At 44.5% G+C, this 24,726-nt stretch overlaps 1 protein-coding gene and 1 long non-coding RNA gene across 2 annotated transcripts; both read left to right on the plus strand.

The window, feature by feature from the left end:
• The first annotated feature begins 2,412 nt into the window (after positions 1-2,412).
• HAO1 (hydroxyacid oxidase 1) lies at positions 2,413-24,299 on the plus strand. The gene is made up of 8 exons (XM_068186091.1): positions 2,413-2,600; positions 8,809-8,960; positions 15,506-15,761; positions 18,591-18,766; positions 19,252-19,343; positions 21,871-22,029; positions 22,296-22,365; positions 22,739-24,299. The coding sequence occupies exons 1-8, from the start codon at positions 2,464-2,466 to the stop codon at positions 22,807-22,809; spliced, it is 1,113 nt and encodes a 370-aa protein (XP_068042192.1). The 5' UTR covers positions 2,413-2,463; the 3' UTR covers positions 22,810-24,299.
• LOC137471631 (uncharacterized) lies at positions 2,608-4,060 on the plus strand. The gene is made up of 2 exons (XR_010997728.1): positions 2,608-3,730; positions 3,814-4,060. It is a non-coding gene; the product is annotated as an uncharacterized lncRNA (long non-coding RNA).
• Positions 24,300-24,726: the final 427 nt, after the last annotated feature.

The raw sequence follows: 24,726 nt of genomic DNA on the forward strand, positions 1-24,726 counted from the left end.
ACTAATTGGTTCAGATTTGACTGATGTAAGATGCTGTCCAAAAACACTCTGGAAAATGGGTATTTTATGTCTTTATTTGGAGAAATTGTGGGGAATTCAGAAGCCAAAATAACTGTTTTACTTACGTAAGGTACTTGATAAAACAGCTTTGCACAACAGTCTTGAGAAATGGGCAATGGCTTGTACACTAAAATATTTGAATTCTTTGCTGCAGTTAACTTCTTCAGTTAATCTTTACTGTAGCTAACTGAAGGGAGAAAGTCCCAGCTGGGTCATCTTTCCCCTTCAGAGGTTTTTGTATGCTGACAGGAGACTGTTGATGTTGTCTTTCTGATCCTGCAGAGGGACACAGGTCCAGACAGGAATGTTGTGCAGAAGTCTCCCTTTCTAGCAAGTCACAGCCATCAGGAAAAGCATGTTATGGTTTTTCTCTTAAATCTTTTTGACTTTTGCAAGTAGTGCTTTCTAAGCCACAAGTTGTGTCTCTGTTCAATAGCCCTCTGTGGGATTTTTCCTCTGGAATTTGTGATTGATCTTTTTGAACCACAGTAAAATGTTTCCTTTGCAGAGCTTGGTTCAGCTGAGCTCCAGGTGTGACCCCATTCTGTTTGTAGCTCCTGCAAAGGAACAAGGGAGAAGCAGAAGATGAGAGAGGGGATGTTCACACTACCCTGGCTCTGTTGGGTTTTTTGACATGGACTGTGGCAGTGAGGTTTGCGTGGTTGCTCGGGCAAGCTCATTGCTGTTCAGCCAAGATGCTGTTCCTTGGCTCTAGGGTTAAAGGTCAGACAGCTGATGCCTCATTAAGCAGCCAGGGAAAATCTCACCCAGAGAAATTCATTAAAATGAGGAGCCAATTGGAGGGAGGCTGTGTGTGTTGGTGTCAGATGTGCTGGGGAGACCTGGCATTAAATTTCACATTTTCCTTAGTTTTTCTTCCCTTGTGCTGATACTGGCACCTTCCATCTCACACCAGCTCAGCAGCTAGCCAGCATGGGAAGTGGTGGATCCTGCTGGAGGCTCCAGCTCCAGTTGGACCCCTGAGGTCTGTGGAACTTTCCAAGGTATGTTGGCTAGGTTTGCAGTACGAACTCAGTGGTCCAAGAGGGCCTTTGGGGTGTGAGTGGCACATGTGGGAGATCCATAAAGGGTGGTACCTGGGAAACTTCACTACAGGAGAGGGAAGAGGAACTTCTAGTCTGAGTAGCAAATAATGGCAATTACAGTAAATCACTGATATCCTGTGAATGTGGCAGAGAAGCATCTAAGGGGAAAAATAAATATCAAGGTGGGAAGAGTTTTGAAGAATACAGACATTATAGAACGGGGAGAGGGGAACAGTAGTGCCACACTGTTGTTGCCTCCAGAAATTTTTGCAACTTCCCAACATAAAAACCTTTTGAGTTCATTAAGGTTGAGTTCAGCTGCACATGTTAGAATGTCCAGCTATCATGCAGCACTTCCTGTCTCATGCTGCAGGATATATACCTGTTTTTAGCACAGATGATGCAAACTTTGAATAAATGCAAGCAGACATGTCCCCAGTTTTTTGCTGCGAGCGCAGTGAAATGCCAAGGTTAAAGCAGTTTGCATTTGAATTGTTTCTGACACTGATATGTGACAAAAGCCTTGTGGTGTAATTGTGTGTAAATAGTTATTAACGTGCAGTCTGCAGCTGAAAAAATTAATATATACCCATGATATACTCTTAATTTCCCTGTCAAACAAGTACTATAAACCTGTTTCAAACTCTGCATATTTTTTAAAATTTAAAACAAGGAGAAATCAAGAAATGTTAACCAAGTATGTTACACTTTGGATGAGGGTTGTGTCTTTGATAAGATGATTTTATTTCCACATGGTGAGTGCATCTGACTCCTTAACATTTTAGGAATAATGAGAGCCCTCTGTGTTGTGGAGATGGAATTACCTAAAAATCAAGAGCTGTTTGCCCAAGGATGTCTGGCAGCTGGGTCTCTGCAACTGGCCTTGGTATCCAGGATTCTAAAGGAAATAACTGCAATCTCACTTGTGTTAGGTGTTCCCCTAAATGTGCAGGCTGGGACCTGCTTTTAGAAATCATCAAAATCAAGATTTTGATTTTTGGGTGTGAGCAAACTCTTTCTGCTTTCAGTCTCCTGGATATTTTGGATGATAGAGGGGAACATACATTACTGTTACTGGAGGTTTAACTACATATTTCTTTCCTTGCTTACTAATTTTCTTCCTTTTTACCATATTTTATTCTGTTATGTTTTAGGTAGGCCTTGACCACATGAACTAAAAGATGGTGCTTGGTGCTGAAGTCCAGTATGACACAAGAAGTTGGGGTATTTTTTTTTTTTTTTTGGAAGGGAGAAATGTAGACAAGTTGACTCCTGATGAGGTCCCATATTAATGATTTACAGGCAAAACTCCAGAGTTTAAGAGTGGGAATAAACTAACCCAGTGAGGTCTGCAGACATGTCTGGCAAGCCAGTGTGCATTGCAGATTTTGAGGAGTATGCTAAAAGATTTCTGCCCAAATCCGTGTACGATTATTACCGATCTGGGGCGGATGACCAGGAAACCCTGGCAGATAATGTTGCAGCATTTTCCAGGTAGGAGGATGATTGAAGGCTGGGGTGGGAGGCAGGGGGTGTAAGTTCTGCTTTATTGGTAGATGTGGTGCAATTTTAAATTTTTCTCTGTGAACAAAACTCAATTTTTCTGCAACATCTTTCTATTTTAGCAAAAAGACTCTCAACTGATTTTCAGGACAACTCTCTCCCCTTTCACTCCTCCACCTAACAATTTCTGTCAAAAAGCAGTCCATAAAATCCATTAGCACCTTTTTAGCTTTGCCTGCATTTGGGTTCTTTTGTTAACAGAAATTCTCTCCAGAGTCTTTCAACTTCAGTAGTTAATCAGCCAATGAAACTGTAATTTGTACATTTTGGGTTATAGTGCCAGCAAGGGGTTCTTGGGGTGGAGTTGTACTTTTTAGGTCCTTAGTCAGTTTTCCTTAGATTTCCTAAACTAAATTAGTTCTGTGGCCTTCCCAGATGAAAGCTGCAGGAAGGAGTTGCATTTCCCAGCTCTGGGGTGAGATGGGAAAGCCAGGGCTCAGTCCTGAGTGGCTCAACTGTGCTCAGGGGTTTCCAGCAGGACGTCAGCCCTTCACCAGGAGATACTGTAAATGCTGGGAACTGTTCTAAAGCAGTTTTGACTTAGACTGATCCCCTGAACTGTTGTCAAAACCTGGGCTCAGGTCACCCATAGCCTCAGAAGGACAAGGTCAGCACAAAGTCAGTGGGCATTTGCTGTGGGACTCGGTGGAAGTGTCACAAATGGCATCAGATCAGTTGGTTCCCTCCTCCCAAATGTCCCTGAGCAGGGCAGAGGGAAGGAGGTCGCTGGGGGCTGCTCTCCTCAGCCCAGCTGAGCCCAGTCAAGCTGCTCAAACAGTTGTGGACATCTCCTTCCTGCTGGGGCTGTGTTGGTGCAGACGTTTAACCCCCTGCACTTGTCTTTCCAAAGGCTTTGTCTTTAGTTCCTCTGAGTCTAACAAACCAAACTATGATTGTCCTGGTTTATCCTTAGTCTGTCTCCCTCCCCACTTTGCTTCTCTGCAGTCCTACTCAGTGGTCCAGTTGCTTTCACATAGGTTATGGGCCATTCAGCTGGAAGTGTGATGCAAGTTGAAGGTTGTAGAAGACTCTGTGATAATTCATTTAGCAGGATCTCAAAAGTCAGAACCTTAATTTTAAGGACACACATAGAAAAGCTTTATCATGTCAAGAGGAGACAACTGATCTCCACTGTTTATTCCAGACCTCTTGGCTCCATGCAGAAGCTGCCATCACAGAAATTCCCCTGCTCAAACACAAGCCAAAAGATTACCCTGAGGAGTGAATAGGAGCAGGAGGGGATGGAGTAGTACTCACCTGATTTTTATTGTACCTTTTTTAATGCTTGCAGAAGCTCTGACGCTACTTGCCCTCATAAAAGCAAAATGAGACGTTAAGGAAAGGACACTCCAAGGAAGCACTTGCAGACAATAAACTGCAGGAGCAGTGAATGTTTGATTTGTCACTGCTGAAGCTGATCATGATGAGGTGGGATCTAAAGCTGCCAGGGACAGGCTAACAAAGAGCTGGGCATGTCCCATGCTGTGCTGGCATCAGCAGAGCTGGGTGTTGGCAGGGAGATAAGGGCAGCTCTGCTCTGAAGCTGTTCCTGCCACAGAGATGGATTCCTCTGGTAAGAGACCTCCTTACATCAGGCTGGTTGCTTGTGGGCTTCAGGCTTACCTCATCTTTCCTGAATCTTCTATAGGTTTTCAATAAAACCTTCCAGTTCTAGGTGTTTGGAACTGTGGTGTTTACAGGCAGCCTGGACTGAAGGAGGTGTTCATTAGCAATGCCTGGGACATTTAAAGAAATGAATGACATTTGGTGTGGCTGAAAGTCTCTCAGTGCTGGGACCTTGCTCCTCAGCAGAATGGGGATGAAGGGGCTGGGAGGTGTTTCTTTTGTTCTCCCTCCCATTGTATTTATCTGAAATAAAACAAGATCCCATTTTCTCAGCACGTGGGATGCTGCCATGAACAGTCCTTAGGCCGTGTTTGCAATGGCTTCCTGGGAATGCATCTCTAAAAGGTAGAACTTCCTATAAAAATTTTGTAATATTTTGATTTATAAGATCTATTTGACACAAGGGACTTTGAAAAACCTTTATTTTTCCCTTGGATGCTGTTGGGAGAAGCATGGCCTAGCTGTTACAGATGGGGCAGTGCTGCTCACTCTGACCCTCAGAGTCCTGGTGTTCTGCCTGTTCCTGACTGCAGCTTGTGGGTAAATATAAAGTCAGATGGACTTTACACCCCTGAGGCACAAAGATCACCTAGTCAGATCATTTTGTGAAAGATTAGAGTATGTTCAGCTTCGTTTCCCATTGATTTCCCCTGTCAGAAACTTAGTTGCAGGGTTCAGTCTGATTTAGAAAGTTTGCAGATTATTGAATATTTATAAGTTTAAATGGAAGAGAAAGCACAAAACTGAACCAGAAGCAGGAATGGTTAGCCTGTACCTTTATGGTGCAGGATTATTCAGGTGAGGTGTGAGGGGGGGAAAACCAGTGCTGGGTTTATCTGTGAGTTCTTTATTTTTTTTTTTTTGGCAAACAAATGGTTTCATTTCTGGAGAAATAAATAGATGATCTTATTAAGGACTAATATTACTGTTATTAAAAACTAGCCCTAATAGTGGTTTGTGCTGCTGGATCCTGCAGTAACTTTGGAACACTCCATGCAATTTTTGGAGCAGCACAATTGATACTCGTTGGATTATAAAATGAATGTCTTGGCCTTTTGACCTTGAGGTGCTTTGTGTAATCAGATACCAGAGTACAAACTGCCTCCACAAGGACAGTGTTTAAGATGAGTTTAACACCAGGTACAGCAACTCTCCCCCAGCTCTTTTGGGGCTGGGGGAAGAACCAGCACTCAGATGTTGACATCAGTGTGCTCCTGCTGAGGCCAGAAAAGTATTTCTTATTCATAGTTCTCAAATGGCCCAGGCAGAAGGGAGGCATTAAGGCCAGAAAGGGTAATTTGGGATGGCAGAGCATATGTCATTCCCTCTGGTGTCTGCCTGCCTTCTCCTTGGGTTTGCTCTGCATCCTGGAATGCCAGGTGTCCTCCCAGCCCCGTCTGGAGCTGAAATCCCCTCTCGAGTTGTCACAGAAGTGAGGGGCCTGAATGGAGAAGAGATTTTTTTGACAAGGTCGGGACGCCTTTAGCTCGATGGCATTCAGGAAATCAGTCTGGAGTCTCCCCTCTGGGCATGCCAGGGAGGGTGTGGAGCAGGCTCCTGCTAATCCGCCCTGCCACGGAATTCCCAGAGGCCTTGGGAGAAGCTGCCTTGTTCTGTCGTATGCAAGGAACAGCAGCTGCTGCTTCAGCCTGCATTGATGCTGGCACGCCTTTCTGCAAACGTGGTGTTACCTTATAGCAATTAAAGGCATTAAAACGGCCACAGAAATAATTTAAATACTGGTTAAAAAAGCAAGGCTGATGTTGGGACCGGGTCAGACAAATCTGGGAATTTCAGGGGGAGAAAAGTAAAGGAATGCTTGGAATAATAATTTAGTTGCGTTGTTGTGATGTCTTTCACCTCAGATTCCCAGTGCACTGCAAAAAGAGTGTGAATGGCAAGACATGCTGGGAGGGAAGATAATTTTCCCCAAGGAAAAGCAGCTGATGCTTAGCCTGGCACAGAACCAGCCCCTGCCCCTTCTGAAGGGAAGTGGGGCTGTAGGAGAGAGAAAGGCAGCAAACTGGGTTGGGTTTAGGATGGAGGCTTGGCCTCAGCAGTGTGTCTTTTCCCAAATGTGCTTCTTGCCCTGCAGCACGAGGGGATTTGGGACAATTCAGGAGAGGAACAAGAGGAGCTGCTTGAAAATATGGTGCAGTTTGAAAATATCAATGTTTTTCCAGGCTGAAAGCGGCCAGTGCTTCCCTCTTACCCCACTGCAAGGTAATTTACAATCAGATTTTTTTTTGAGCGTGGAGAAAAAAGGAAAAAACCCAAAAGATTAATCCCCCTTCCTTCCCTTTAATCCTTCCTTCAAAACAGCTTTTAGCTGAAGCTGCCTAAATTGGGAGTGCTCGCTGCCTTCCCCACTGCGGCACCTCCCGCTTCCAGCTGGGAAGAAGGATGCATTCACTCTCAGTTGCTGATTGCAGCACACGAGTGTGGACTTGGCTGGAAAAAGATGTGGGTGATGAGGAGATGATGAATTAAAAAAAAAAAAATCCAAGTTTTTTTCCAAAATATACAGGAAATGTTTCACTGAAGGACTAGGAGGAAGCAGGTGCTGTGTGCAGCCGAATGAATGTGTGCCCTGGTGATGGGGAAATGCTGCCTGTGAGGTTTCCTTGCTGCTGTGAAGGGCATTTCCCTGTCCAGACAATGCCTGGTTTCACGTGTCTGTCAAATTCAGAGCTGGAAACACCCAAGTTTCCAAAGTAAGACGAGGTTTTATTAAAGGTAGTGAACCTGCTTGATGTTTTTGTGGGAATGCTCAGTTCTGGGTCAGGAGCACCCATCCAACTGGGTGTTGGTTGATAGGATGTGACCTGCTCAGGGATCTCTGCTTGGGACCGCATCATTTTTCTTGCACGCACTGCTGGGAAGATTTTGGCTCCTCCTGTTTCTCTTCAGCCAGAAGCACTACAGGGATCTTGTACCTCAGGACTGACCCTCACAGGCCGGCTGTGAGATGGCAGTGGCAGGTACCAATCTGAGAAACCAGGAGCCTGGGGAAGAGGGAGATGCTTCACATCCTTTATGCCTTTGGGTCTGAGTGTATAAATGAGCAAGGTTACAAAGGGACTTTTGTTTTCTTTCTTTGCTGGGAAAAGATGCCTCAGGGCAGAGTGGAAGCCTTCGAAATGAGGATTAGGAAAAAAAGGGGGAGAAAGAAATCATGTTTACTTTGTCCCACCCTCAGCCCATCCTCCCCTGAAAAATAACAAACTGTTGCAATGGCATGAAAACAAGTGTGAGGAGATGTTCCTGCCGTGTGTGTCTTGGCACTGAGCAGCACAGCTGACTTCCACAGCCACACATCTCCTTCCAAGCATCATAACTGTCCTTCTCCTTCCTGGGGAGCACTGCCTGGAGAGCTGGCACGGCCCCAAGCTCTAGGCCTTCAGAAAGGTGGGTCTAGTCCTGGCTCTGCCTCAGGCTTTTTGGGGAAATGTCTCTTGATCTTTCTATAAAATAGATTTTGTCTTTTCCCCCCTGAATTTTCATTTTAATACACAAGCTCAAGCTCAGCCCTACTCCCTGTCAGAGGGCAGCAGTGGCTCTGTTTCTCTCTCTCTGCTGGTAATTATAATATTATCAGTCTCAAGCATTCTGGTGCTGAGCAGTTGCTCAAGTTCAGCAGTATTAGACCATACATTTTAAATTATTCTCTGTAATTACATTTCAGGAGCCGTGGGAGACCTTTTGGAGGGAGGGAGGTCTCTGTGAGAGGGTGGTGCTTGCAGGGCAGCTTTGGCCTGGCTGAGCTCACGAGAGGCAGCCCCAGGTGTTGCACCCCCTCTTGTGGCTTCTAGTGCTGTGCTGTGACAACACCTGGATGATGGGGACAAGTCCCATGGCACAGGTATCCCCAGGAATGCAACCCTCCTCATAAAACTTTGGATGCTATGGTGTCTAGTTGATGCCGTTAATAGGGATCGTGGTCTTCTGATGCTGTTCTGCACGTGGGAGTTAAAAAAAGGTACATTTCTGTGTGTGCAGACATGTGGTGTCCAGCATGGCTGCAGTAAACTGTAATTTCAGGTTAAGTGTGGTTTGGTTTGCTCTGGTTTGGAAAAGGGAGTTCCAAGCCTGCAGGCCAGGCTTGTGTTACCAATAATCCCGTGTCTGTTGGTTCCCTAGTCCGTGGAAGGGATAACTGAGGGTGGCTGATGACTTTCCCCATTTGCACACAGCGTCTGGCACCCAGTTCTGCCCCGAGGCTTTCAGGGGGCTGAGACTCACCACGAACCTCATTGTGTTACAGCTCATCTCTTTCCTTTCAAACAATACCAGCCAAAAATGTTCAAGGGGTCTTTGCCTCTTTCACCCTCGCTGCTCTTTGGTCCCTCCAGGTTGTGTGCCCTGCAGGGGTTTTGCTGCAGCTCTGGATGGCACAGTGGGATTCTGTTCCAGCCCCACTGACAGCAGGAAAACCTGCTCTTGCCCAGTGGGAGCTGTGAATTCCCGCCATGCTGCAGCCGTTTGAAATTCAGTGTATCTGTGTGTGTGCCAGGTGGAAGCTGTACCCACGGGTGCTCAGGGACGTGTCAGTGATGGACCTGTCCACCTCTGTCCTGGGGCAGAGGGTCACCGTGCCCGTGTGCGTGGCCGCCACGGCGATGCAGCGCATGGCTCACCCCGACGGAGAGACGGCGACCGCCAGAGGTGAGCGCTGCCGCGGCCTGGGGAGGGACAGGGCGGGGCAGTGCCCTGCCTGGGCATCCCGGCTGGGCTCCTTGCTCCTGCGAGGGTTTGAGCTGCTGCTCAGGGTAACCGGGTTGATTCTCGCGGGTTTTTTTTACTGTTTCACTCGTCCGAGTGTGGTTTCCCTCTCCGTGAAATGGGGGCGGGGGGGGGGTGGGGTGGGGAATGAAGGATAATGAAGGATGCAAGAGGGAAAAAAATTGTCGCATATAAAAATGAAAACATCTATCTACCTATCTGTACATTCTGTGTAACTGTAAACATTGTCACAGCAGCATTCTTCCCATTAGAGAATTGACTCTAGAAATTCATCCAACTTCTAGAGGCCTTTGTTTTCCTGGGAAAAATCCTTGCTTGGAAGGGAGCTCTTTGAGAGCATCCCAGGGAGGCAGTGAGATAAGGGCGCCTCTGGGCTAGAAGCTGCACAAAGATGTTGCCAGCACAGAGGCTGCAGCTCAAAAGGATATTAACCAGAATTCAGATGGGGAACTGTCACCTACTCCTTTAACTCCAGCTGTAGAATGGCACCAAATCTGAGGAAGAGGTGTGGGCTCTGCATTTCAGTGCTCCTGTGCTGAAAGGAAGAGGGTACAAAACCTAAGTAAGTGATATGTAAAAAAGAAATCATCCTGTGCATGGTTGGTTTATTCATCTGACAGTGTTTCCATGCCCAGTGCAGCAGATGCTGGTGTGAAGTGAGTCGAATTCTCAGCCCTGCAGTGGGAGCTGCTCTCAGTTCTCATCGCTGTGATGTGCACGGGGGTGGGCTACAGCACAGCTCCAGCGCTATCTTTGAAAAACACTCCTCTCCAATTTTACAGCATGTTTGGGGCCGCGCTCTTCCCCTTCCCAAGGGCTTTATTCGGAAGCCGACGCTGTTTTCCGTGTTTGCAAGTGCCAGCGCACTCCACGCGATGGCACTCCAGCACCTCGGATCGGTTTGGGAAGGGCCGGCGGACGCCCTGGTGCTGTCCCATCCTTTGGCAGCTCCCGCGGATCACTTCTGGGCCAGCATGTGCAGGGAGGAAACTCTGAAACATTAAGTGCAAACATATTAATGCCATGGTGAGAGTGAGATTTGAAACACAAAATTCGGGATGTTTCTTAGCAAAAATTCCCACTAATGCTGCAGTCCAGCCACATTTTAAGGCATAAATTCACAATGGCATGCAAAGTTGAATGGTACAATAAGGCTGGGTACCACATCTTCACACTTTAACACATGATTTTTGCATTTAATGTTCCTGGGTTTTCAAGCTGGGACAGCTTGGTGTACTGGCACCAATTGGAATGTGTGGTCCAGAAAACTCATCCATTGGAGCTGGTGAATTTTTAATTGCTTTCAAAGGAGGGCAGTATTAAAATCACACCCATTGCACTGGCATTTTAGGGGAGAAAAAAAAGGCTTTGATTTTGTGCTGTTAGAGATGGAGTGGGGCACTCAGTGCCAAGCTTTTGGTTTGACCTTATAAGATGACAGGAATTAGCTGTAAAGTACACATTTGGTTTAATGGTTCTCTTAAACTTGGGACACTCAGGATCAGGGCGTTTGCCACATCCAACTTCTCTTCTGTTCCAGAGGTAGCACAGAGTTTAAGTGAGCAAACTTGGTTGGTTAGTTGCTTTACTTCAGCTTCTGCTTCAGCTGCACCAGTTTGCACAAGCCAAGGAAGTGTGATAAATAGTCCTGTGGCTTCTGCAAAGCCTGGCATGCTCCATAAGCCTGGCTATTCTTGGCTCAGGTGTGCAGGAAGTGCTCTTTGGGGTGATGCCTCTGCTGTGGCCATGATCCTTGAGAAGCACAGCGTGTCCTGAGTCCTGCCCCTTCCCAGCCAGTGCCCTGTCTCGTGTTGGGGGCAGAGCAGCTCCCACAGGAGCCTCCCTGTGTGCCACGAGTCTGCCCGGCTTGTGGGATAATCCTGGTTCACACCACACTGCCCTGCAGAGCAGGGTGGTGAAGAGAGCAATGATAGCTCCTTCCCTGAGCTCCTGGTGTTTTGAGGACAATGCTTGAGGAATTTCCTGGAGCGACAGTGTCTTGCTTGGAGTTGCTCTGTTTTCCTGGCAGGTTTGCCCATGTGCTGTAGGGTAAATGTCCCCTCTGGGGACAAGGGCATGTCATGGTGTCCCTTAGAACTTCCTGCCCTCACAACTTCTTGCTCTGGAGCTTGTCAGGGTTTTGGAGGTTGCTGCTTCCTGAGGGATGCTCTCCCGCAGCAACCAAGCTGGTGGAGAGGAGTATGCACCTTCCCAGAACAGGGCAGGGTCTGTCAGCTCACCTGAAACACCCCTTCATGGGCAGTTCTTTTGCATGAGTAAAGAATATTTTCTAGGAAAAACATCCAATTGCCATTTTAAAAGCTGCTGGTGACAGGCCAGCCAACACAATGTAAGTTATTCCAAAGGTTAGGTGACCCCACTCTGAGCAGAATAAACTTCAGTCATGGTCAATCCTTGCACAGCCTCAAATCCAGGTGTTGTATTTACGTGCACTCCTGTTAGCTAGAATTTAAAATAATAAATAATTTTTTTAAAAAGTCTATGCAGGTTTAAAAAAGTCTATAAGGTTGGTCCTCAATTTTCTCTGACATTTGTCTGAAAGTAGCAGGAGTCCTTCCTTACAGAGAAAGCTCTCTTGTCCTTGAAACAATTTCATGCACCTTGGCTGTTGTCCCAGTTTTTCTAGGTCTTCCTTCAAGTATATTCCCTGGCATTTTAGTTGTAGCTCATCAGTGTATGTGGCAATTTTCCAAAGAATGGATTTTCTGTTCAGTAGAGACTGAAAAATTGGGAGGAAAATTGTTTTGGATTGACTGAAATGTTTCATTTGATCCAAAACATAATGTTTTATTTCATTTTCCTACTGGCTAATGCTTTTAGCTATAGTTCTGTTTTGAAACAAAAGTGTCAGCTCAGGAGAAAACATTTCCATTTTGAAAAGATCAACACATGACATTTTGACTTAGGTGTTTTTTTCTCATCCTTCCCACTCCAATTTCAACCTCTTTGACTAAAAATATTTGCCAAATTCAATGAATAATCTTAGCCACTAAAGAGCAAAAGGTTGCTCTCTAAACACTTTTCAATAGAACCCTTCTGATTCTGTGGGATCTTTTTTTCTTGTTTGTCCATCAGCAGATTCACTGTTCCTCCATGCCAAAGCATTCATTTGCCACCCTGACTTCATGCTGTGCTTGCAAACCAATGTGATCCCTGTGTCAACAGGACCCACCTCAAGTACAGTGACTCAAAATTTCATGCACCATCCAGCTGCTCAGCAAGAAATAGCAGGTTTTTTGCAACCTGAATTGATTATGAACAGTTCTGTAGCATTATTTTATTGAGATTTGTGTTTATATTCCTGCTTATTCCATTTTGCACTTAATGGGTAGTTTAAATTCCTATGTTTTCACCTCACAGCATCATTGCAGTGCCTGGCTTCTCCATGAATGGCTGAAAATCAGGCTGAGAAGCTGATTGTGTTCTTGGCCAGGTCTTTTGAGAACTGTCACTGACAGTTGCTCAGGGCTGAAGTTCTTGTGTTTGCCCTCTGCAGCTGCACTCAAACCCCTCTCCAGGCTGCTGCTGATGCAGGAAGGGTTTCACCATCACCTGCGTCGTGACTGCACAGTTTGCTTTGCCAAATGGAGCACAGGAGTATTGACTGGAAAGCTGTTTTATTCCCCCTGTTTTAGCTGAGTTTCTGGCAGCTCTGTTATTCGCACTAGAGACGGAGCAACACCTTTGTTCCTTTGGCTCTTAACAGGCTGATACTGTGCTTTTTCTCTCTGTGAAGCTGAGCACTGAGATTTGGGGTTCTTCTGCCCATCAGACGTGGTTGTGACTGGGAAGGAGGGATTTGGCCATTTATTACATTTTGTGCTCAGCCACAGTGAAAGCAGCAGGACTTTGCACCCACCTGTTATCTATGTGGTGATTGAAAGATGAGGTTAATTTTGAGATATGAAAATTAATGTCAATCCAGAGTCATGGAGAGGACAATATTCACATGGGACAGTGTGGCCTGGCCTGACCTGGATTTCCCCCAGAGAGCAGCGTGGCTGCGGGATTTAGTGCTGCAAGTTTGCCCAGGCAGCCTGGCAAGCCAGGCAGGTCCCAGATCCATTTTGGCCACATGACCCTTTCCCTCCAGCCTTCTTGTACAGCTGACAAAACGTGTTGTGTCAAGGGGAGGATGGCAGGCACCGCTCGCACGCAGGGTTTGGTAAGGGCTGAGGGAGGAGAGGCTGACCGGGATCTCTCAGCCAAGTGTGGTTTGTCAAGAGAGCAACGTGGAGTTCTTTAAACGACTCTGTTTCTCGGGAGATGCAGCTCCAAGAACACGTCTGCTACTCCTGAGAAACACCACTGTGCCAAAAGGACAGTGTGTTGATCCCAAGGAATGTCTCTGGCCCTTAGCTTGGGGACAGTGGATTCACTGGATTCAGGGAAAAACGCCTGCAGTGGGGCAGTTTGACTGCTGGGCTTTGGAGATGCCCCTAAAAGGGAAATGATGGGAATTTGCCCAGCTAGAGGAAAAAAGCAGTTCCCATTCCCATACAAGGTAACTCCAACAAAATCTGCAAGCTTGAACTGGGCTCCTCTCCAGTGCCCTCCCTGAAGTATTCTTCCTCTGAGCTGCCCACAGGGACAAATTCCATACCCTTCCCAAACCACGTAAGGAAGTGATGCCCCACCAGATGGCGGGGGGGGGAGGACGCTCTGAGGCTTCAGGATGAAAAAAGGGCTAAAAGAAGTCACTGGAGCTCCCAAGTGCATCCTGTCCCATTTGTTGCTATGTAAAATACTTCCGTTGAGTTCCCCAAGAGTGAATGGCTTCAGACTGCCAGAGGGCAGGTTTGGATTAGGGATGAAGAAGAGATTCTTTACCTTTCTGTGATTCCATGGACTTCCCCAGCTCCCTGTGCATGGCTACTGCTGTGATCTCTGTGCTGTGATGGAGCCCAAGAGAAGCCTGCAGGGTGTACAAGGGTGAATGAGTCCTTTGGGCAATGCTGAGGATTAAAAGGAGACCTGGAAAAAAAAAAAAAAACACATAAAAAACCAGCAACTAAAAGCAATCATGCAATGGCACAAGGAAAGGCTGGTTTACAAAAACATCTCATGCTTAAACTCTGGCAAATGTCCAAATGTCACATATTGTAGCAAGAGCATCCTGTGGGAATATGGCTGTAGTAGGACTGATTTGAAATAATAAATAATTTGTAGCACCCCAAAAATGAAGTGTAAAATATGATCATTAGAGTAAATGAATTGCTTCTGTTTTCTTCAACTGCAGCTAAATGTGTGAGAAGCTGGAGTGTATTTTTAGAGAAACCTAATTTGAGGTAGAAAAAAACCCCAACCAAACCAGGCAGCACTTCAGGCCTCTGTATCTCATGGTTTTAGAAGTCTAGAAAATTGTCAGAATAGACTTTAAAATGATCAAGATCATGCACAAATCAACCAAAACTGGAAATGGGAATTTTTAAAACTGAAAACTTTGGTCTGTGAACTTTGGATTTGCCTGAGAGATCTAAACTGTGTGTGTTGAGCTGGTGCTTCACCAGAGAGCTGTGAACTTTACAGGAGACACAAGGGGAATTTTGTGAGTCTGCTTGCATGAAAATGCCATAACCCCGGTTGGGATGGCTGAACTCTCATTGAACCAAACTGCTTAAACCTAATCTTAAATAAGAGAAAAGCACTATTTTCTCTGTTGCTACATGTGCAGCTAAGTTGAAAGGATATGGTGATATCCCATGATTTATATCTTCTCTTCATCAAAAACATTTTACTGTGCAGTTTCTAACTAAATTTTTGCTTTTGCAGTAGAGGTAGGCTTGGGAATAAAAGGGAAAATGGAAATAAATGAATACCTAAAGGCAGATTGAACCATAACATTTACATTTCTCCCCTATCTGATGTGAGAGTTTTGCAGTTCCCGGGTTTGCAACATTCCCCACGTAGAGGGAACTATGTCCAATAATTTAAAGGAGAGGAACAGGATGGTTACAAACAAGAGAGGTTTGGGTGATGGCTGCTGTATTTCCAGTGAGGGAAAACTGGCTGGTGGCCCTGGGAGGGTGTAACCAATTTGTTTGAATAAGCTGTTCATGAGTTTCCACTCCAAGAGGCTTGTAATCCTTATTTAATAAAATGTTGTCATAAAGACCACTTTTTAATTCCTCCATGGGCTGGGGATGACGTCTTGAAACAGAGGTCCATTTACATTAAAAATATGCATACTGTGGTAGACCAAGGAAAACAAGGCTTTCTATAATATTTCTGAGTTTTACAGCATGTTTTTCCTTTATTTTACAATAAGTGACAAATTACTCCAAAAAGAATAAGTGATAGATTCATGAAAACATATCTGTATAAGGTTAGCCTGGTGCGGAGGGTGATTTTTGGGAAGCAACGTGGCACCATCCAAAAAGCTGGAAGCCTTAAATGCATTTATTTGAATGCTCCTGTTTAGAGAATCTCACTTTGTGTTCCTCCAGCCTGCCAGGCCATGGGGACAGGGATGATGCTGAGCTCCTGGGCCACGTCCTCCATCGAGGAGGTGGCCGAGGCAGCCCCAGCCGGCCTTCACTGGCTGCAGCTTTACGTGTACAAGGACCGGCAGGTGACGGCGTCGCTGGTGAGACGCGCTGAGAGAGCTGGCTACCGAGGGATCTTCGTCACCGTGGACACCCCGTACCTTGGCCGGCGCCTCGCCGACGTGCGCAACAAGTTCCAGCTGCCCCCGCACCTCAGGTACCTCTGCTGCCCGGCTTGGGACTGGGCCAGTGCCGCGGCCACCACGGGCTGCTGGGGGAGAAGTTTGTCCTGGGGAACGGCTCTGTGGAGCTGTGCGTGTGTCTGCTTGGGCTGGGATCTGCTTTGGGTCAAAACAAAGCTTTCCTGGCTCTTTGCACGCTACAAAAGACGTAGTGTGAGACTGCTGAAGTAAGAGACACGGGGCATTTCTTTATGCAGGTGGAAATGTGTTCTTGGCTATCTTCAAACAGGGCAGAGCCTGGAGTGACCTGCTCTGATGTTGAACTGGGATCCAGTAGCAGAATTGGCTGGGCTCTGAAAAGGGTCTGGACTTTGTGGGCCAAAACTCCCTTCCAAAAGATGTTATGATTCCTTCTTTGCTGTTCTATGACACTGCTCTGGGTCCAGGGTCATGTTACTACTGACTGTAGAGTCCCTTTTCGAGCAACTTCAACTCTTCCTTTACTCCAATACAAAAACATGTGGGTATCAGTCTTTCTAAATCCTCCATGAGGGCAATTTTTACCCCACAATGTGTTTTGGGACATTTTCTGTGTCTCAGAATTAGTGGCATCATAATTGACTTATGCACTAATTCTAGTTCCTCCCTACTGCAGGCCCAATGAGGAATTAAATTTTAACAGAGTCAAACCAGAATTTTAACGTTGCAATGGTGTTTAACGGTGCTGATTTGCCTGGCCTTTTATAAATCCAAATTGATAGACTGTAGAGACTCCCCTGATAAACGTATGCTGAAGCGCTGGCACAGTTCTAGCAGCCAAGGACTGGCTGGAAGAATATTTACTTGATGTGATATCCATCATGTAGCTAAAAATCTTGCAAGGTTCTTGCATGTAGGTCTTGGTAACAACCACAGTCTACCATGGCACGTGTTAGAATTATTTAGAGCGCAAAAATGAACACAAAAATGGAGAGACAGAGGGGAAAAAAGAAAACCAGCTTAATGTGTTTTGAAGCATATAAACTTTGAAGTGAGTTCTGGGTGAAAGCTAGTTTTGAATTTTATCAATGAAATTGAATTGTTCTTCCTATGTCTCCAAAGACTGTTGTATTATACTGTACACACATTGTATGTAACATGTACTTAGCAAGAAGCACATCCAGAGGTTTTTCTTAATTTCCATACTATTCAAAAGGAAGATAAGCCATGGGGTTCTGCAGTAAATCTGATTCTCTACCTCACTGGCAAAAACCCCTCCAGAGCTTGGGGTGCTGACTCTCCCTTGTGCACTCATACTTGCAGCTAAAAAATGGAAGTTGACAGAGCAACCTGAACTCTGTCCTGATTTCTCTGTTAAAGTACAGTTTTAGGAGGAAAGTAAAAAGCCCTAATGCATCTAACATGAAAATGTACCACACTGGTATGTGTGTGCCCTAGTTGTAATCGTGCTAGAGATCTGTGTTTGACACATTATCAATATGCACTGACCTTTTACTCTGAAAGATAAAATTAAGCAATTATGAAAATAGCTTACTTTTTAGGGGCAATAGAATTTTAATGCCTGGGGTTGAGGAGTCCTTGAATGCAAGTCCAACAACCCAAAGACATTTGAGGAAAGTGGGAGAGTGTTTCTGAAGCACTTTGAACGCACCTGCCCAAATATAACAAGGTTTTGAGTGAACAGGATGAAATCAGGAGAAATCAGAATAATCCTGAAAGGTTCCAATTAATCACTGCGTTCCCAAGTGCTTCTAGGGCAGTGCTTTGTTGCAGAGGCCACGGTGAAATTCTCCTAGTGTAGGGCTTTGCTCGTTTATGTGATAACTTTTTCTTGGCTTCGGGTTTTCAACAAAGTTTCAAAGCAACAACAAGGTGCCATTGTGCTCTGAAATGTATGTAAGGCAACATTCATCCAAGTGTTGATCTGCATTTTGCAGGCCAAGAAAAACAACAGTTATTTATATAATCTTATCCATGGTTCTGTTTTTCTCTGGGCACCCCACCCTCCACAAACCAACAGCTGAAAAGCTGGATCTTGCTGAGAGCCCGCTCCTTTCTCATTTGCTTCTGGGCCTGGAGCTGAACAGAAAAGCCATGTGAAATGCTGCTTGTTGCAGGCATGAAATCAGCAGTGAAACCAGCCAGGTTCCATACAAAAACACTCATGCACTTCCCAAAATGTGAAATGTGAGTATTAAATAGCCCAATGTGGAACAGGACACAGTTTCAGAAGAGCAGGGCAATTGGGATATGGATGTGATAGAACCTGGGAGATTTTGTTGCTGAAAAACCCAAGTAACAGCAATGTTTTCACACGAGCTTCCTTTCCTCCCTACATTTTACAAGCAAATGTACAAAAGGGACACAAGGTAAACAGGCTGGCTTGTTGGCCTTATTGGACAGATGAAAATTCTGAATTCTTTGCAAGGCTTCATGGACAGCCATCTGTTTCATGGAGCTTAAGAAAAATTTATTTCCTCCCTGATTCCTCTCATAGCTGAATTCCCTGGGTTTGAAAAACAAAACCCAACCCTATTTATTTTGCTATAGAAGTCAGAATATTACCTTGGGCCAGAGAAACTTGCCCCAAATTTATCACAAAACCATCACAGAAAGATAGAAAGGCTCGGGTTGGAAGGGACATTAAAGATCCAGTGCTTATGTTGATTATCAAATGCTTTGTCAGCCAAAGGTTATGGCTCACTGAGGAGTGGGATCTGACGTGCTGGGACAGACTGGTTTTGCTCCTGCTCTGCAGTGAAGCAAAGCTTTAACTCAGGCATATTGAATGCTGGCATTTGGGACCCATTGTAACTACAGCGAATCCTCCTCAGACTGTTCTTCTGTGTCTTTTGTCACTTCAGGTTACAAAACTTCTCGAGCAGTGAGCTGGCATTTTCCTCAGGGAAGGACTTTGGAGAGAACAGTGGGCTGGCTGTGTATGTCGCTGAGGCCATCGATGCCACTGTCAACTGGGAGGACATCAAGTGGCTGCGGGAGCTGACCTCGCTGCCCATCGTGCTGAAAGGGATCCTCAGGGGTGTGTAGCCCTGCTGCTTCCTGGGGGAAGGCAAAGGGAGGGCTGTCACTTCCTCCTGCACCAGCAGGAACCCACCAGTGAAGGTGTTTGTGGAAGCAGCTGCTTAAAGAAGTGCCTGGTGTTGTCACCAACGCCACCATTAATACGATCATGTCAGTAATTTTGCAGTGGACAGAATCATTCAGCGAAATAATTTCTTATTGATGAATTCTGGAACATAATAGAGAAAATAAGGGCTAGCAAGCAAGATGGCTGCTGATCCAAAGGGATAAAATGTTCTGCTTCAATATTTCAAGCTACTTTTCTGGTCTTATTACTTAAAGATAAAACCTTTCTTTGTGTTGAGGTGAGGCTTTGTGTTGGAAGGCTGAAGCCCTAAGCTGGCTTTGCGTGAGCTGACAATGGTTTTCCTAGTGATTCCCTGATTATGGTGTCTACAAGCTCCCACTTATGGAAGAACACATCCTTTTTGTGTTTTTTCCTAGCTGATGATGCCAAAGAAGCTGTAAAGATTGGGGTAAATGGGATCCTGGTGTCAAATCACGGAGCACGACAGCTTGATGGGGTCCCTGCTACTGTGAGTACTGATGCCAAAATCCTCCAGTAATCCCTAATTTTCTCTGCCTTTTGGCTTCTTGTTTGCTTTCTCTGAAAATGTGGAAGCTGGAGGAAAAACCTGGAATAAGTGTTCTATGCCTTAAGCCATAAGTAATACCCTCTCTCCACTTCTCTGTGTATGTCACATCGTACTCCGAGTTAGACACAGCCTTTCCTTGGTCGATCAAATTGGAAAATATTTCAGAATTTTTTTCCACTCTCCTCTTTCAGGTCCTCTTTCTCATTCTTTTTTGAAAAACCCTCGTTGCCATTTTGCACCACACTGAAGGTTGTATTAGAGTTGTTTTTCCTCTTTTAATATTCTTTTGAGGCTTCTGAAAAATTGCAGTTAAGGAACAGCTAAAGGCAGAATGAAACTCTCCATTTTTCTCCTTTCAAGTATTTTCACCTTTGGAAAGGGGAGAGAGTGGTTAAATTACAGTTTTTCCTTTTTCCTTTTCCTTGTCGTGCTACCCCATGACTTTTCCAAAGGTGAAAGGGATTCGAGAATTTCTCCATCGGCAAAAAAGAAAGAAGGAAAATGAAAAAGTATGTGCTCAGGATGAAGGAAAAACCCCAAAATTCCAGTCATCACTCATCTTGCTTCATTTGGGTTGGGAAAGCTGCACAAATAAAAAAAGAATGAAAAGGGAGGGGAATCAAAGCCCAGTTGTACCTCTCTGAGTATTTCCAATATGTTCTCAATGAAAAACCTCCTGTTTTCCATGATGGTTCCCTTAAGGGAGAGGGGAACAGATCCTCTTGTCACCTCCTGGGAATGTATTCCCCAGTTTCACTGGGAGCATTTGAAACTCTTGAGCAAGCCTGTGTGTGAGGTAATCAAACAGCAACATTGTATAAGGTTGTTAAAAAGCATCATTTTGAGGAACCATTGAAAGCTCAAGAAATTAATTTTTGACAGCTGCAGCAGAAAAGAAATTTGCAAACTCCTTGTTAGGGGTTACTCCTTTGCCACACTACAGGGCAGAGGAAAACTGCTAAAGCCGATGTGTTCCCTGGATTTATGGTACAAAGAACACTACTTCACAATGCCTGTTTTTATAAAGTATCTGTATCAGATCATGTTAAATGGTTCTGATTTAGAAACATAATAATTTGCTTCAGTTTCATGGGGTTTCAGATCATGAGCTGAACCCAAGCTGGTCAATATTTCTAGTGTCTAGTTACGCATTGAGGAAATCTATGTTTTAATTATGGTTTGCATCATGCTTTAGTTATTAGAGCACTTTAATGTTGGTACAGTTTGTCAGGATGTAGAAAGTGGTCTCTGGATATGGAAATAGATCCAAAATATGTCTGGCAAGAGAGCAAAACCAAAGGGAGGGGGAAAATCACAGCAAGTGCCAAACTTCAAGAAAATTTTAATCCAAATCTAAAAACAAACTGCACTTTCAAGTTTTTCCCCCCATCTTCTAGTCATTTTTATCCATTAGAAAGCAAATGAATTACATCCGTATTTGAAAGATGTGAATTTGTGTGTCTTTTGTCTTACTTCCACACACTGTTTCCAGTCTCCTTAATACTTGGCTTCTGGTGGTGTTCCTTTCCTGATTTTCATGAATAGGAACTATTTAGGTGGCCTTGTAGGAAAATTTGCCCTGTAATTAATGCTCCAGGCTTGAATTCAGGAGGCTCATCCTTTCATTGAGACCTCTTGCATAGTAAGAGGAATTACTTAATTCCCTGGTTACACACTTGTAACTTGAGAACAGTAAAAATACTTTCCCCCCCCTTACTTGTATCACTGGTGTAGTGGATAAGTTGAGAAAGGGGATGAGCAGAGCTCAGTGAAAGCAACATACATATGCATTAAAAGAAATTCCCACCTTGCTCAAAACTTAGAGGAAAGTTAATTTTTTCTTAAGAAGTTTTTCTCTATAGTCACTCCTGCAATTAGATGCATTTTCAAAAGGGAAAATACATTAATTAAATTTTTTCAGCCAACTCTAAATTTTTCCAGGCATGTGTTTCTCTCACTCCTTGTCTATAGGTACAGTGCCTGCCTCTGGGCTCCTGAGCTTGCCCTCAGGATAAATGAATGGGAAATTTAAACAGGGAGCAAAGATGATTATTTAAAAAGTAAGCTGATCCAATTTCATCCCCTAACTAGTGAAGACTGGAAGTTTGGGAGGTAACGCCATGAAAAGGCCTCCTTAGTGCTGCTGTTTTGTATATTCTGCATAAGAATCAGATACTGGCTTGTGTCAGATATGTGTCATGGGGTCAGATGGCCATTTTGTGAGACCCTGCTGATTCTCATTCTGTTTATGTGACTCTCCAAATAAATCTGACCTCTGTATGTACCTTCTACCCTGCAAAGTCACTGCTGGTTCTCAATACAAGGCTGTGTTATTTGGGTATATAGTTAGGCATGCAACTGCTCATTAAGCTGCTGTAAAGCTTGGATCCTGTGTGTAAGAATTGGCTCAAAAAATAAATAGGGTTTCAGGAGCAGCCAAGATGTGTTCCTGGTTTCTCTCTCTTAGATTGATGTCTTGCCTGAAATCGTGGAGGCTGTGGAGGGGAAGGTGGAGGTGCTCCTGGATGGTGGTGTGAGAAAAGGCACAGATGTTCTCAAGGCACTGGCTCTTGGTGCCAAAGCTGTTTTCATTGGGAGACCTGTCCTCTGGGGACTGACTTATCAAGTAAGTGAGGGAAAGCTTAGATCCCTAGACTCACTGTTTAGCCCTATTAAATGCACATATGTGTGTCTGTGTGCACAGAGGAGCATGTATGTGTGATGCATCTGTGTGCATCCAGATCATCTGACTTGCTGTTTGCTAAAATTTGCTATGACCAACCCTCAGGATTTAAGTTTGTGCAGAAAACCTTTCTTGGCACACGTATACGTGTCTATGCCTACACACATAAATGTACACATAATAGTTCACATTGTCTCCTAATCTCCCAGGGTGAAGAAGGAGCAAAAGAAGTTCTCCAGATGCTGAAGGAAGAGTTTCGCCTGGCAATGGCACTGACAGGTGGGACATCAACATTTCCTCCCTGTGATCACGTTTTCTCAGAGCTTTCATTTGCCCCAGGCAAGATGCTATAGCAACTTTCATGAGGGGAATGTTTGCAATCTAAACAGGTTAGTCTGTGGAGAAATGGGAAAAAGACTTGTTATCCCTGACTTATAAATGGGGAACTTGAGTAGATTAGGTGAAAACATTATTTTGTTTTTTTTTTTCACAAGGAGAGCAATAAATCGATAGAAAAGTAGTGGCAAATCTTTGGTTACTAAGGGGTGGATTTTATCTGACAGAATGGAGATTTTTATGAGGCAGAAAAAGAAAAGGCTTAGAGTGGGTTGGAAAATCAGGGGCTTGAACTGATCTGCAACTTCTCCTCCAGGATGCCGGAGAGTAGAAGAAATTGGCAGGACACTGATCCGAAGACATCAAGTATTGTTTTCCAAGATTTAGGTCTGAAGACTCTTGCCTTGTGTGTTGCCTGTTATGCTTCCAGACATAATCCAACTGCATTCCCTCTGTGGGCCTCCTCCTGCAATCCTGACTGAGGGAACACTCTGCTCTGTAGGAAATCACTGTTTGAAGAAAGAACTCAAAGCACATTTTACAGGTGTTTCCAAATCTCTGGGCTCTTAAGGAAAGCTGCTACAATGGGAGGTGTGATTAGAGATGGGCCTTTATACAAGACCAGCATAAAAACTTCAAGGTGTTTTGCAACAAATGCAGATAATTTCCATGCCTGGGAGTAATTTAGCTATTAAAGTGAAACTATAAACAGAAATGCTGAAATTTAAAATGCAAAAGATGCTTCTTGCTCACTGTTTAGAGTAACTAGACTGTAGATTGTAGAGATTAAATCTTGCTTTCTTATGAACAGAGTGTCCTTTCCCTAGTGACTTTATAAGCATCTGGGCCTTGTGGCACGTAGACTGTAGGAGCCCAGAGGACTCTTTGTTGTAAGAAACCAAAGAGCAAAGGAAAATGGGGGAAACCTGGGGAAATTCAGCTGTTTAAGTGGCACAAGCCCCCTGCAATCAGACAGCTATTATGTATGTGCATTGGATGTACATCAGATCCTCGGCTAATGCAAATCCCTGTAGCCCAAACTGTGCCAGCTGCCTCCACCTGGAGCTCCGAGTCACATTTTTCACCTGGACTGATTTGCTAATAGTGGCAAGGGAAGGCTGACGCTGCCTGGGAGAGTTTGTAGAATTTGCGGCCACATGCAAAAGGGGAACTTGAATAACTGAGGCATTAACCCATGATGTGGGAAGAGCCTACTGGCTCTATTAAGGTTCCATGCATACCCTTAAGTCAGATAAATCTTGATGCTCTTCACTCTGCTCATGAGGAGGATGCAGAGACACGCAGGATCTGTGCCTCTGTTCTCTGAACAACCCAAATATCCACTGAATTCATGAGAAATTTTGCAACTGTAAAGAATAAAAAAGATAAGACTATAGTGTTCTCTTCTTGGGTAAAACCAAGGCTAGCTCTTCACCTGTCTCACCTCCCTTGCAGGTATGCCAGTTTTACAGGGAGCAGGGAAAGGCCACACAGGTTTTGAATATCTTGCCGTGAAAATTTAATGTTCATTTTTAAAGAAGACTAAAGAAGACAAAACCCCCTTAATTTCATGGTTTCACTGACATCACCAGCTCCACCATTTGTTTCCCATCAGCCTTGTGCATTCTGACTCTCCCGCTTTGCTCAGTTTGAAATATCCCTTACTGAGCTTTAGAGGCAGCTTTGTAATGAAATGATGGAATATTATAATGTGAATTAAAGCTGGGGCTGGAACTCAAAATGGGGAAAAAACCCAAAAGGCCACATGCTTGCCCTCCAGTTGTAAAATTTGTACTCTTATTTGCTGCAGAATGTGGTCTGTTGTGTGAGAGTTGCGTAGCAACAAAATAAAGTTTATCTGTGCAAGGAAATATGAATGTTTCTCAGAGAACAGAGAAACATGATTTCTGCTGTTTACTGCACTTATCATATCTGTTGCAATGTGGACTGTGTCAGATGTCAATTACAGACTAACTTCAGCAAGACTGTTTATTTGAGATAATATAAATGTTACTTAAAAGACAGGGGCATAATATCTTATGTTTACATGTTTAAGATCTATTACTAAAGCTCAGAAGATGCAGTTTCCTGTCTTTGCGCCAGCCAGATTTGAGGAAAGTCCTGAAACTCTGTGGTTCAGTAGAAGTTCTGATGGTGAGGAAACTGGTTTCTTTACTTGTGCGTAATTCACCATTTCTAGTTCCTCTGGGATAAGGGGTTTACATTGTTTTTTCCTGCCTGTTATCTGAGAATCATCTGAATGCCTTCCAGTTCAACCCTAGTAAGACTAGACAAGCATAAAAA

Source organism: Anomalospiza imberbis, chromosome 3 (genome assembly GCF_031753505.1).
Source record: "Anomalospiza imberbis isolate Cuckoo-Finch-1a 21T00152 chromosome 3, ASM3175350v1, whole genome shotgun sequence".
In the NCBI taxonomy this organism is placed as follows: Eukaryota; Metazoa; Chordata; class Aves; order Passeriformes; family Viduidae; genus Anomalospiza; species Anomalospiza imberbis.

Bases quoted from the DNA above. Each gene is read 5' to 3' on its own strand.
- HAO1 (XM_068186091.1), top strand. From the start codon at position 2,464: ATGTCTGGCAAGCCAGTGTGCATTGCAGATTTTGAGGAGTATGCTAAA. The intron at 2,601-8,808 runs GTAGGAGGATGA...TGTGTGTGCCAG, and splicing joins AATGTTGCAGCATTTTCCAG to GTGGAAGCTGTACCCACGGG. The intron at 15,762-18,590 runs GTACCTCTGCTG...TTGTCACTTCAG, and splicing joins CAGCTGCCCCCGCACCTCAG to GTTACAAAACTTCTCGAGCA.